General features: G+C 38.4%; 2 protein-coding genes across 6 annotated transcripts in view; both read left to right on the forward strand.

Annotated features, from left to right (window-relative positions):
* The window catches only part of LOC110525522, a 500,086-nt gene that overhangs the window by 241,283 nt on the left and 244,389 nt on the right, over window positions 1–14,414 (forward strand). The gene's annotated exons all lie outside the window — the stretch shown is intronic.
* The window catches only part of LOC110525518 (homeobox protein cut-like 2), a 117,885-nt gene continuing 109,488 nt past the window's right edge, over window positions 6,018–14,414 (forward strand). For 3 of the 5 annotated variants that reach the window (XM_036979641.1, XM_036979642.1, XM_036979646.1), the window contains exon 1: window positions 6,018–6,552. In XM_036979641.1, coding sequence (XP_036835536.1) covers window positions 6,490–6,552 — 63 coding nt within the window. In that variant the 5' untranslated portion in view covers window positions 6,018–6,489. The remainder of the gene's footprint in view (window positions 6,553–14,414) is intronic. The other 2 variants (XM_036979644.1, XM_036979645.1) reach the window with 1 other exon arrangement.

The following is a 14,414-nucleotide window of genomic DNA, read 5'->3' on the forward strand; positions in this document are numbered from 1 at the left end:
TCTGAATTTGTGTCATATTGGTGACTTTCTCACATAGCACAGGAAAAAAGCTATGGAAAATAGGGGTATGGTGCCAATGTTCATTAAGGATTTTCTAATTATACAGTATCCAAATTAATGTTTTGTCAAAACATTTTCCACCCAAATAGACGGTCAGTGGTGGGGTGTGTTCTTGGGGGCATTTGAATTAATTGAATATATTTTGAACATTTGATTCTTCTTCATGCATTTTAGTCTTTGTAACTGAGTCACACATACTCTACATGGGAGATAGATGGGATGGATGGATGGATGGATGGATGGATGGATGGATGGGAGAGATAAACAGAAATTGTGATACAAACAGGGTGGCTTGGATTTCAAAGTAGACAATGTGAAAATACTCCCTCACAAGGTAGTTGATGTCATGTCTCTTGTCAGTTCTTCACACACCCTTTTGCACAAATTTCGAGATGTCTGATGAAATAGGATACATTAGAAGGGTTAAGTCCAAGGGGCTTACTGTTTTCCCAATGTCAGAAAGACAAGCCATCCTCCTCAGTAACTGCAGATCTTTAAAGCAGGCAGCAGAGCATGATGTGCCCTTTCTACTCATAGTGATTTTCGACTGAGGCTTATAGGCTTGTAGGTATTTGTTAACATTTACAAGACCAATAACCAGAAAATGTTACACTGAAATCAAATCAAATCAAATGTTATTGGTCACATACACGTGTTTAGCAGATGTTATTGCGGGTGTAGCGAAATGCTTGTGCTTCTAGTTCTGACAGTGCAGCAATATCTAACAATTTCACAACATATACTGTACCCAATACACACAAACCTAAGTAAGGAATTGAATTAAAAATATATAAATATATGGACGCGCAATGTCAGAGCGGCATAGACTAAGATACAGTAGAATAGTATAGAATACAGTATATACATATGAGATGAGAAATGCAAGATATGTAAACATTATTAAAGTGACATTATTAAAGTCACTAGTGTTCCATTTATTAAAGTGGCCAATGATTTCAAGTCTGTGTATATAGGCAGCAGCCTCTCTGTGCTAGTGATGGCTATTTAATGGTCTGATGGCCTTGAGACAGAAGCTGTTTTTCAGACTCTTGGCCCCAGCTTTTATGGGCCTGTACTGACCTCGCCTTCTGGATGATAGCGGGGTGAACAGGCAGTGGCTCGGGTGGTTGTTGTCCTTGATTATCTTTTTGGACTTCCTGTGACATCGGGTGCTGCAAGTAGTTTGCCCCCGGTGATGTGTTGTGCAGACCGCACCACCCTCAGGAGAGCCCTGCGGTTGTGGGTGGTGCAGTTGCCTTACCAGGCGGTGAAACAGCCCAACAGGATGCTCTCAATTGTGCATCTGTAAAAGTTTGTGAGGGTTTTAGGTGACAAGCCAAATTTCTTCAGCCTCCTGAGATTGAAGAGGCAATGTTGCGCCTTCTTCACTACACTGTAAAGGCTTTGTCATAACAATGGACGGTGGCAATGGAGATAACTTTAAAACACAATACTAGGTTGCCCGTGCCTTGACTTTGAAAACGATTTACCCCTGTTGGCCAGTAGGCAGTGCTAGCAGCACATTTTTTCTATGTGTCAAGCCAAATTTATCTTGGCTCTTTGAAAATGAGCCACTGATACTGCACATTTTGTAATACACCTGAATGTTAAAGTTTTGCTGGCTCTTCTTCAATTTAACCATCTCTTTCTTCTTGACCTACTGCATTTGATACACATGTAATATAAGTGGAAATAAGCTGCATCTGTCAATATTGGTTGTTCATTCACTGCTCAAAAGTTGATCAAATATGTGAGATTACTCACTCAGTTGATTGATCGATATGCTTGAGAATGAAATCTGCAAGCGCCGAATTGTTCAGTCTAAAAATATATTTACATAAAACACACACCCCGGTATGTTTATTGTGGCAACAATCCTGGCATGAAATTGTCTTCCATATCAACTCTAATTTGAAGGTTAAGTTTCCAGATAAATCACAGCTAACTAAGATGTTATTATTTTCATATGAGGCTTGCATCTCATTGCCACCCTCGAGCAACCAATAAAACGCAATAATACTGAAACTTTTAATAAGCTTCCTTCATAATTCCCCCTAGGTGATTTCTGTCTGGCAAGAGAATATGAAATTCCTCCCTTACATATGGTTCAGATAGTAATAAACTTTAAGTTGCTAAAGTACAACAATATATGCATATTATTTTCTCTTTACAGACGTTTTTAAAGGGATGTCATGTATGATGGAATAAACACATAAACAGCATTATGATGCATTTCACAGTGACCTGAGTTAATTACTTTTTCCTATATTTGTGATTTCACATGGCTCCAGATTATCATGTATGTACATTTATTACGTATTTTCTTATCAATGATTTGGTAATTAAATCAAAGGATGTGTTTAATGGTAACATAGGCCTACTTAGGCCTGCTTTGTTTGGTCAGAATATTATTCAGTGCACGACTGTACCCTAAGAACATGTACAGCCACCAGGGGGCGCAGACAACACTAAAACAGTTATTGTTCAAGCTTAGCTTTGCTCGGTATGCGTTTAATAGTGGAAGGAAATTATTTGTTGAAAGTGCAGAGTTGGTAAAACAACCACCTCCACCATCACCACTACAAAAACTCGAATGCAAGTCTATGGTGTACAGAGAGTCAAGTATGATGGAAAACAACTTTATTGTATATTATGGAATATGTCTGCAGCCTTCACTGGTCTTACAAATGCATTTATTTGTATTTATTTAACCTTTATTTAACTAGGAAAGTCAGTTAAGAACAAATTCTTACAAACCCCTTCATGTAAACAGAGGCAGGTTTTCCAGATTAGTGGTGATGGACATGAATGCCTGCGTAGTATATTGTCTTCGTATTTGATGTACATGTGTCTGTCTACCTGTGCTCTTCAAAAGTAAACTACCACTGAAAAACACAATCTCAATATGATATTCATTACATATGAATCCTTCTCTGATTCACAGGCGTTGAGTCAATGTGGAAGAGACATGTCGGATGAATGCATTCAGATGTGCAACTGACTTAGGTATCCCCTTTCCCCTTCCTTTCCAGATGTGATGAAACAGAAATACACACGTTTGTAACTCCTCAGATACCATATACGTACTGTTTTCACACTATAATCTTTCATTATCTAATCAAAATTAAGATCCAGTAATTGACCTCGTAAACATGTTATTTACCCCCCTACGGGCACTGCTCAGAGTAGACTCTAGAGGATTTGTGTCAATTTGTCAATAATATGCATTATTTTAAGTAGGCTACTCAGTACCTCCCATATGCCTTTGTTTTTACAGGTCTCATATCATCCAGTACCAGTCTGTATCCCAGATATACAATACCTAGATTTTTTCTATGTCTGCATACCCACATTTTCTGAGACCCAGTTAACCCACCATATACCAGCCACTGTTCAATTTCAGATATCAAAGCTAGATCCAATTGCTAGAGTGATCATTCATTTTCACATATGAACTAAGTTCTAAAATACGTTTCATATATTTTTTAATGGAACTTTGAAATATCTAAATAATCAGAAACTAGGCATGTATGGGAATCATTTTGAAATATCTAAATAATCAGTAACTAGGCATGTATGGGAATCATTTTGAAATATCTAAATAATCAGTAACTAGGCATGTATGGGAATCATTTTGAAATATCTAAATAATAAGTAACTAGGCATGTGTGGGAATCATTTTGAAATATCTAAATAATCAGTAACTAGGCATGTGTGGGAATCATTTTGAAATATCTAAATAATCAGTAACTAGGCATGTGTGGGAATCATTTTGAAATATCTAAATAATCAGTAACTAGGCATGTGTGGGAATCATTTTGAAATATCTAAATAATCAGTAACTAGGCATGTGTGGGAATCATTTTGAAATATCTAAATAATCAGTAACTAGGCATGTGTGGGAATCATTTTGAAATATCTAAATAATCAGTAACTAGGCATGTGTGGGAATCATTTTGAAATATCTAAATAATCAGTAACTAGGCATGTATGGGAATCATTTTGAAATATCTAAATAATCAGTAACTAGGCATGTATGGGAATCATTTTGAAATATCTAAATAATAAGTAACTAGGCATGTGTGGGAATCATTTTGAAATATCTAAATAATCAGTAACTAGGCATGTGTGGGAATCATTTTGAAATATCTAAATAATCAGTAACTATGCATGTGTGGGAATCATTTTGAAATATCTAAATAATCAGTAACTAGGCATGTGTGGGAATCATTTTGAAATATCTAAATAATCAGTAACTAGGCATGTGTGGGAATCATTTTGAAATATCTAAATAATCAGTAACTAGGCATGTGTGGGAATCATTTTGAAATATCTAAATAATCAGTAACTAGGCATGTGTGGGAATCATTTTGAAATATCTAAATAATCAGTAACTAGGCATGTGTGGGAATCATTTTGAAATATCTAAATAATCAGTAACTAGGCATGTATGGGAATCATTTTGAAATATCTAAATAATCAGCAACTAGGCATGTGTGGGAATCATTTTGAAATATCTAAATAATCAGTAACTAGGCATGTGTGGGAATCATTTTGAAATATCTAAATAATCAGTAACTAGGCATGTGTGGGAATCATTTTTGAAATATCTAAATAATCAGTAACTAGGCATGTGTGGGAATCATTTTGAAATATCTAAATAATCAGCAACAAGGCATGTGTGGGAATCATTTTGAAATATCTAAATAATCAGTAACTAGGCATGTGTGGGAATCATTTTGAAATATCTAAATAATCAGTAACTAGGCATGTGTGGGAATCATTTTGAAATATCTAAATAATCAGTAACTAGGCATGTGTGGGAATCATTTTGAAATATCTAAATAATCAGTAACTAGGCATGTGTGGGAATCATTTTGAAATATCTAAATAATCAGTAACTAGGCATGTGTGGGAATCATTCTGAAATATCTAAATAATCAGTAACTAGGCATGTGTGGGAATCATTCTGAAATATCTAAATAATCAGTAACTAGGCATGTGTGGGAATCATTTTGAAATATCTAAATAATCAGTAACTAAGCATGTGTGGGAATCATTTTGAAATATCTAAATAATCAGTAACTAGGCATGTATGGGAATCATTTTGAAATATCTAAATAATCAGTAACTAGGCATGTATGTGAATCATTTTGCAAAGTTTAGACAGTGAAATGTTTATGAAGTTATTTCAAATAAGTTTCAAGTTTTTATAAGTCATATGTACAGGATACACATGGTATATACTGTCCAATTAAATGCTTACATGCAGGTCCTTTCTAGACAATACAACAACAATAAGAAATAAGAAAATATAAGAATTACAAATATAAAGTAAATGGCTCGGTAGAATAGAATAGTACATTTTAGCACAAGTATAAAACAGGAAGGCAACAATCTATAGTACAATATTTACTCAAAGCAGCAGCTACTCTTCCTGGGGTCCAGCAACATTAAGGCAGTTACATTCAATTAAAAATATTACATGACATTACATTTCATAACACTTTTCACAACACATTAAGTGGGAAGGGGAGATTTTGGGGCAATAATTTGAATTGTGCAGTACTAGCAAAAGTAAATAAGAGTATTGTAGCAGCAGTTGTGATATGTGTGTAGCGTCAATGTATGTATGCATGTATGTATGTATGTATGTATGTATGTATGTATGTATGTGTGTGTGTGTGTGTGTGTGTGTGTGTGTGTGTGTGTGTGCGTGCGTGCGTGTGCATGTGCGCTAAGGTTTTTGTGGTATTACTATTTCACATTTTGAAATGGTAATGAATTAACATGATCACAAATTAAACTAGTTTTTATTCGTTCACCAGAGCAGGTGCATGCATTGCCAATGATCTGCGCCTATTTATTCCTTATGAGCAGAAATCCAAAGTGCAATGGATATATAGTCTATTCATCCATTCACTGTTATTTGTAGCCTAAACTAATGGAGGGAGGGGTGTAAACATAAAAAGAGGTGTTCTGTGTATTTCACTATTTAGGCTACTATTATTAAGGACTGAAGATATGGACGCAACTGTTTTATACCATGGTAGACGGATTTCCATAAGCACAATATGCATAGATTACATTGTTGTTCTCCTTCCCTTTACCAGACGGTAGGCTATTGATCAACCCCTTACGTCATTATTGATAACTTTGACAAACCAAAATCAAATGCAATTTGTCCGGTTAACCGGGACTGCACAAATGCGTTGATACTATTTTTCTTTTCAAAAACACTCGCGGTCCACCAGGACATCACTTTTTTTTTTTTAACAAACACATTTGTGTTAGTTCAGTGGACTTTCTTGTGTTCGTTGCATTTTTTAAAAAGTAGAACGAGTAATCGTTAACGTTGTTTAACAAGGGAAATCCAGCCCACATATTTATTGCAGCCGCTGAAAAAAAATATCTTCAATATCCCCCAAGATGGCCGCCGATGTGGGATCGATGTTTCAATATTGGAAGAAATTTGATCTACGGCGGCTTCAGGTTAGTGTTATCCTTTACCTTTTTGCTTGCATGTGTTCATAGAACATTGTGTACTTTAAAATGATGGGAAATATGTTATTGTGGACGAATGGAGAAAGAAATCGGCGGTGTTGCATTGATAGTTATTAGAAATTGATCCTTTTCTGCCTTTGTTCAGTTCAATCATTGATCAGCGATGGAACGACCATAGAGTAGCACAGGCGCTCTGTAGCCTCCGCTCTGCGTTCACCACTGGGATCAGCACCACGGACACAGACCTTATTTTTATACGATTCGGTGTTTATAATGCCCATCAGTGGTGTAGACAGAACGGATTGAAACTTTTTATGTCCTCATGAATCTTGCTCCAAGGACATAACTTTTCACCAGCTTAATGTTTTATTCCATTTGTGTCATGATGGTGCGTGGTTTTACGATCTCTTTAGCGACATTTGGTTCTATTTTATTTTCTGTGTTTGATAACAATATGATCATTCGTTTTTGCTTGTAAATCAACTTTGTTTGCCACAATTAGATTGATGAAAGTTTTTTTCTTCTTCTGTTCGTCTGCTAAATAATCATCACTTATTCAAGCCATAGGCTATAGGCTACCGTTGGATAGCCTACTTGATTGACTGTTTGTTATTTCTCTTTTAGATAATAGCCCAGTCAGAACAACTTGACGCGTATTTATTATAGTCTGAGTCTACCAATGACGTTATCATGTAATCTATTTAGGCTATTGTTCATTCCGGTGTTGCACGTTAAAACATATGTGTAAAATCATGATAGTCTGTTTGGCAGACAGTTTATATTGACTTGGTTATCACAAAGTTGTCAATGATCCTGTTTTACAAACTTGTCTAGTAAATTGACAAATAGTTTTACAACCTATTAGGCTACTGACATACGACTATAGCGTTTTTTATTAACCTTTTCAATTGTATTTCTGTAAGACTTGACATCACTAAAAAGCCAGAGTGTTGACGATGTAATTCGCTTATCTGTGCGTCTCGGTACAGATGTTTATAGCCCCTTCCTCTCATCTCGAGCCGCATTGTGAGCACAAGGCTATTCGGGCAAGGACTGTTGTAATTGTATTCCTCGCTAATGTTTGTAAATCAGGCTCGGCCAGCGCAAAAGCACAGTCTCTACTGTATGATTGATGTTCTGTAATATGAGAAATGACTGGAGCATGGCAAGCCAGGTCCCGCGGAAAAGCCTGCCGAAAAGAAATCTGATCTGTTCTGGGTTGTCTTGTGTGGCCGGTTGTTATTGTGCCCCCCAATCGCTGGACTACTCATTTAATCAGTGATGCAAAGGGCGAGTTAAGCTACTATGTAGCTATAGGCTACGTCGAGATTCATTTACGTCTTTTCTCTTACAAAATAGCATGTTTTTACATAATTCGTTTGCTGCAATCCTGGCATTAGTGGCCAATGCTTAGAATCAAATTGCCAACTTCTCATTTTTTCAGGTTTGAGTCGAATAAATCAATTTGCACATTACTGTTTTTCTACCTGAATGAGGCCTGACACCTCAAAATAGTGTTTCCAACCAAAATATCTAAATATCTATCAAGTCTATGATTTAACGTAGCGGGAGGCCACTGATATTCTGTTTGACAAAGTCATTCATGTTCATAATGTAACGTTGAAAATGATAACATGATTAAATTACTGTTAACTGAATAATGCAATATTACTCAAAAGAAACATCTTGAAAAATCCCAATATTGATGTCAGTCATATGTTGGAGTTTATATAGTAGGCTAAAGTGAACATTTATAGAATCTATAGAAATTACTATAAAACTTATATCTACATGGCCTTCAGGGCCTACAGCCTGAATTAAAAATGTATTAAATCTGGGTTTTCTACACACAATGACAAAGTGAAAACATGTTTGCAAATTAATTGAAAATGAAATACAGAAATATCTAATTTACATAAGTATTCACACCCCTGAGTCAATACATGTTAGAATCACCTTTAGCACAGATTACAGCTGTTAGTCTTTCTGGGTATGTCTCTAAGCCTGGATTGTGCAATATTTGCACATTATTCTTTTCAACATTCTTCAAGCTCTGTCAAATTGGTTGTTGATCATTGCTGGACAACCATTTTCAAGTGTTGTCATAGATTTTCAAGCAGATTTATGTCAAAACTGTAACTCAGGAACATTAATTGTCTCCATGGTAAGCAACTCCAGTGTAGATTTGGCCTTAGGTTATTGTTTTAGGTTATTGTCCTGCTGAAAGTGAATTCATCTCCCAGTGTGGAAAGCAGACTGAACCAGGTTTTCCTCTAGGATTTTGCCTGTGCTTAGCTCCATTCAATTTATTTTTTGTCCTTAACTATTACAAGAATACCCATAACATGACACAGCCAGATATTATGCTTGACAATATGGCGAGTGGCACTCAGCAGTGTGCTGTATTGGATTTTCCCCAAACATCACACTTTGTATTCAGGCATATTCATAATTGCTTTGTCACATTATTTTCAATATTACTTTAATGCCATGTTGCAGACAGGATGCATGTTTAGGAATATTTGTATTCTGTACAGGCTTCATTATTTTCGCTCTGTCAATTAGGTTAATATTGTGGAGTAACAACAATGTTTTTGATCCATTCTCAGTTTTCTGAACACCATTGGCCTCATAGTAAAATCCCTTCCCCTCCGGCAACAGAGTTAGGAAGGACACCTGTATCTGTGTAGTGACTGGGTGTATTGATATACCATCCAAAGTGTACTTAATAACTTCACCATGCTCAAAGGGATATTCAGTGTCTGTTTTATTTTTAATCTACCAATCGGAGCCCTTCCTTGCGAGGCATTGGAAAACCTCCCTGGTCTTTGTGGTTAAATCTGTGTTTGAAATTCACTGCTTGACTGAGGGACCTTTTACAGATAATTGTATGTCTGGGGTACAGAGATATGAGCTAGTCATTCAAAAACCACGTTAAACACTATTATTGCATGAGTGCATGCAACTTATTATGTGGCTTGTTAAGCAAATGTTTACTCCTGAACTTATTTAGGCTTTCCATAAGAAAGTGGTTGAATACTTATTGACTCAAGACATTTCAGATTTTCATTTTTAATGAATTTGTGTGTGAACTTAATTTCTGTGGTAGAATAGTCAGAGATGGCTGATTCACCGCGACCCCTAACAAAAAGAGAACAGGTCAAGTGAGCATTGAGGTGGAGTGACCTTGGTTCCCGCTGGCCGCAGGTCACACGGCCATTGCCAGTGTAATCATTCACCCCAGCCAGATGGCATTTCCGTGGGCGACCATGGAAAGGACGGGTCAGGAGATGTCCTGCCAGGTCCTGCCGGGCCCAAGCCAAGTCTTAGCCAATAGCGAGAACGCCCAGTAATCAGGATATCATTCAGCCAGTAGGGAGCATTCTCAGACCCAGGTGACAAAAAGGTGAGGTCAGACTACAAGAGGACACAGTTTACGAAGTTATTACATTGTAATAACATTGTATATTGTTTTCACAATATAAAGCACACTTTAGCTTTCCAAAATATCATAGAGGAATCATCATGTGTTTAGAAGATAATTTTTTAAAGTAATCAACCTTCATCAGGTACATTTTGAAGTGTAACGCAATGTGTTTTATCAGAGTTCCAGGTAACCTTGTCCAAATGTAGACGCCAACTATAGCTTCAAATCATTACTGTGCTCCCAGTTTATATAAAATACATTTGAGAATCCCCCTGTTGTCTTATAGTGATGGAATGCTGTGTTCATTATATATGGTTTAAAAGCAATGCACTTATTTGATGGTATTTTCCAGACCCACACATCTCCATACTCTTCTCTCCATCATTCTCTGAGGCAGTGAGTTTAGATCAGGAACGAAAGGCTGTGATTGTATACATTTAGCATGACTCAGGCGATCCCGTGTCAGCTCTAATCCACAGACAGAGACAACAGTATTGCCAAACAGTGAAATTGCTTTTCAGCCTGTGAGCCTGGCTGCCGCTGCTACCAGCCTGCTCTCTCTGTGTGCCGTTTGCCGGCTGCTCCCGCCCCCCTAAGCCCAACCCTGCAATCTCAAATTGGCTGTGAAAACAGGTCTCTCATTCCCTTTCATTCATGCTTTAATAGATTTGTTTCTCGTTATTGTTTTTGTCACATAAGGCCCTACCATCATTTCATAATTTACCGGAAATGCCAGGTCTAGGGCACTATAGGGTGGAGGGGAGGGTTAGGGTTTGTGTCCTGAGAAAGCTTTGTCCAATATGACTGAGTGATCTATAAAGGAGGAGAGGGGGAAATAGCTCTAGAGGCAGCCATTGATAGCCTCAACCACAAACAGCATGGGCAACCCAGGGAGGCAGCATGAGCAACCCAGGGAGGCAGCATGGGTGGAGACAGAGCCCCAGGGTATGAAATAGGAAAATGCACACAGACCGACACGCTCATGCACACACATACACGCTTGTGTGTAAGCATGTGGACACGTACCTCCTCCATAGGGTACATATTAATCACATAAGGACAGCCATACTCATACATGCACATGTAATGCAAACGTGTAGATTGTCTTTATTGACTCACTCCCACATACAAACGTATGCAGAGTCAGAGATGGATACCAAGCTGACCTAAATTTATACTCGAGTAAAGAGAAGATAGGTCCATCCTTTTAGACCTGCAATCTCCTCTTTGACAGACCTTTCCAAACAAAGCCACAGTGGATTAAGCATGGTTTTTAGAAGCAGTGGGACTGAAGCTGCAGCCTCATCACCACAGGTCTGTGTTGCATCCATGCCCTGCTAGATAAACATTCTTCAAACATGCTTTCACACCTCCTCATTGGGAGATAACGGACGGGAGACTTCTGCCATGGTCTCATTTACCATAAGCCCCTTCTTATTCTTTGACAGTGAGAAGGACAGGAAATAAGAAAGGAGAGAGCTTTTACAGAACTAGCTGGGGTAAATTGAGTTGTGAAATCCAGGAGCCATAACCCGGGTATATAAAACGCAGGCAACATTAGAGAGAGAAGTGAAACAGACTTCAGCATTAAGCTGTTTAACCTCTCTGTGTAGCATTAGTGGTAGAGACTTCAAAGCAGATGCTTCATCGTTTGGAGTGGAATTATAAATGGGTTTAGAGACAGCTACGGTGAGCGTTCACACAGAAAGAGTAGACCTGTCATTAATGTCAGCTTAATCACTTTGACCTTCCTTCGAGCAGATTTCCATACCCATCCGCATTCGTTTTACCTCATTCATGCCCCTGTTCGCAGGATAAGTACTGCAGTTTGATATGGGTGTGTGATGATGTCTTTGTAATGATGATGAGTTCTTGCGTTCACGGAACTAGTCATAGGCTTTCTTCTTTGAACAGTGTGAGAACATTTCTAACAAGGAAATACATTGAGATATTGTTATTAAGAAACATGGATTTGTTTTTGATCATCTGTTTATGACCCTCTGTATTCTTCTCAGGTGTCTCACCCTCTGCTAAAGCATTCAGCCTTACCTAAATGTCCTATCCAAAGCCTGCACCCCAATTTTGAAGCAGTAATCCCCCTTGGTAGTTGACAGTGCTTCATCGCAAAAGGCATGTGCTATTTCACAGTCCTGTTTTTTATATTTTTATTCTGCTCTCCCTAGGCTGAAGCAATTGCTTTGCAGGAGTAAATAACCAGCTTTAACAAAACTTCAGGGACACATTAGTCTGCAGGATGAAGGCTCCATGGCGGCAGGCTCCTCTTCCACAGCAGTCGGCCAGGCAGGCAGGCAGGCCAGGCAGGCAGGCCAGGGGAGGTGGAAGATTCAGCGGGAGAGGTAGTGGCTCATCGGTATGGGTATAAAGCGGTCCCTTCTCCCTGCTGGCAGCCAGTTCCCTACCCAGTGAGTCCATATTGAGTTGTGTATCTCTACAGCGGCCGCTCTTTATTTGTTTTGATTGTCTGACAGCACTGCAGACGTATTGAGCACCAGCCTTTCTTGTTCATTTTACTGAGCTTATATTGAATCCCCTCCATTTTCCTCCCTTTTCTCTCTTTCTCGTCCCTCTTCCAGCCTTTCTCTGCTGTATTTGGCAGGGCTTCAGTGGCTGTAATTCATCCCCCTATTGTCCATTTTGTCCTCAGGGATAGAAAGGAGACCCTGGTTTTTGTGTGAGCGCTAGGTTTTATACATTGTATGATGTGTGGTGAGGATGCTAGCAGGCCTGTTCTGTTGTGCAGTGGAGGTGTGGATAGTGTGGAGGGTGCTCCTGGGCCCCTAAGCTCTTGACATCAATGCCTCCCTGCTCTTCTCAAGGGTCTTTGGGGATCCCTGGCGGTCTTATGTGTCATTGCTCAGAGTGTTTACTAGAAAGGAGGTATATGGTGGACTCTACGTCGCACACCTTTCTAGGGCTCATTTGTCCTCATTTTAACAGAAGAGGGAAGAGAAAATATGGCCCCTTTATTTCTGTGTTTAAAAAAAAAAATCAAAACAGCTTTTTTATTTCTAAGCAGATGTCCTCTGTTTTATCAAAATGATACAAAAGGTGTGTTACAATAAAAACCGATGAATCAGGCTTGTTATTTTAGCCAGTCCTGTCTTTGTGCAGCTGCTATCATGCTCCAGAGAGAGAAGAGAGAGCAAGTCTATCTCTCCATCCAGACCACTGTTACCCTGCCGTCGCTACTGCTCTTGTCATATCTCTTCTTTGGTAATTTCTGCATCTCTTCAACACCATAAGGAAAATGCATTTGTCTTGTCTCTGTACTTCCAGCTAAATAAAAGCTGAAAGGATAGTTCGGTATTTTGAAATACCGAGGTAGTTTTGCGAGTCAATGCTAACTAGCATTAGCGCAATGACTGGAAGTCTTGCTAGTTAGCAGTTAGCAACTTCCTTCAAACTAACACATTTCTTTAGGTTGTGGTAACATGGTGGGGACATGACAAAAGATATGTTCCCAAAACAAAAAAACTGTCCAGTTGTGCTGATGATTACAATGTTTGTATTAGGTTGAAAAAACAATCCCCTGACATTGCAAGAATGTTCCCAGAACACATTTTTTTTATGTTATTTTATTGTTCCTTTAGGTTGTGGGAACATAGGAACATTGTAGGGACATTACAAGAGATAGGTTCCCAAAACACAAAATCTGATGACATTCCTACAATGGTTGTATCAGGCATAGGAGGTTGGCAGCACCTTAATTGGGGAGGATGGGCTCGTGGTAATGGCTGGAGCAGAAAGAGTGGAATGGTGGAGTGTGATCCCTGGAGTGTGATCCCTGGAGTGTGATCCCTGGAGTGTGATCCCTGGAATTGTTACACTGCGCCTGCTGGGATGAAACTAACACAAATATAAAGCTGTTTACACCTTTACTCTGACTTCCAGGTTCTTTGTCTAGAAAAATAAGTATCCTTTATTATTTCTTACTCTACAAATGTTTTTTATATCCTGTAAAGTTTGGCTGTTTAGATTTTTATTAGTAGCCTACAGGGCTTGAAGATGGCAGTTCGCAGGTTCAATCCTACTTGATTACCATTCTTTTAAAAAGCTCCAGCTATGCCTGGACAGTACCCTTATAAAATATAATCATGTAAGAAGATTGAAATGCCATTTCTTTAAATGTTTGGCAACTTCAGATACTGTTACATTACACATCAATATTAGCAGAACATTGCAGCAATGTGTTTAGAACTACTCCCATTATTGTTGAAGTATTTTTTTAGAACAATTCTCGATCGTCATAACCTTAATACTTTTAGAAGCGTCTTGCAGGAACGTTTCTTGTTTGTTGTTATAGGTGTTAGTTGGAATATCTTCAACATGAACGGAATATTCCGGGAACTTCTATTGCTCCAGCACTTTATTGCTGGAGTATGTTCAGGGAATGTTATTAGAA

This window comes from Oncorhynchus mykiss, chromosome 6 (assembly GCF_013265735.2).
Source record: "Oncorhynchus mykiss isolate Arlee chromosome 6, USDA_OmykA_1.1, whole genome shotgun sequence".
In the NCBI taxonomy this organism is placed as follows: domain Eukaryota; kingdom Metazoa; phylum Chordata; class Actinopteri; order Salmoniformes; family Salmonidae; genus Oncorhynchus; species Oncorhynchus mykiss.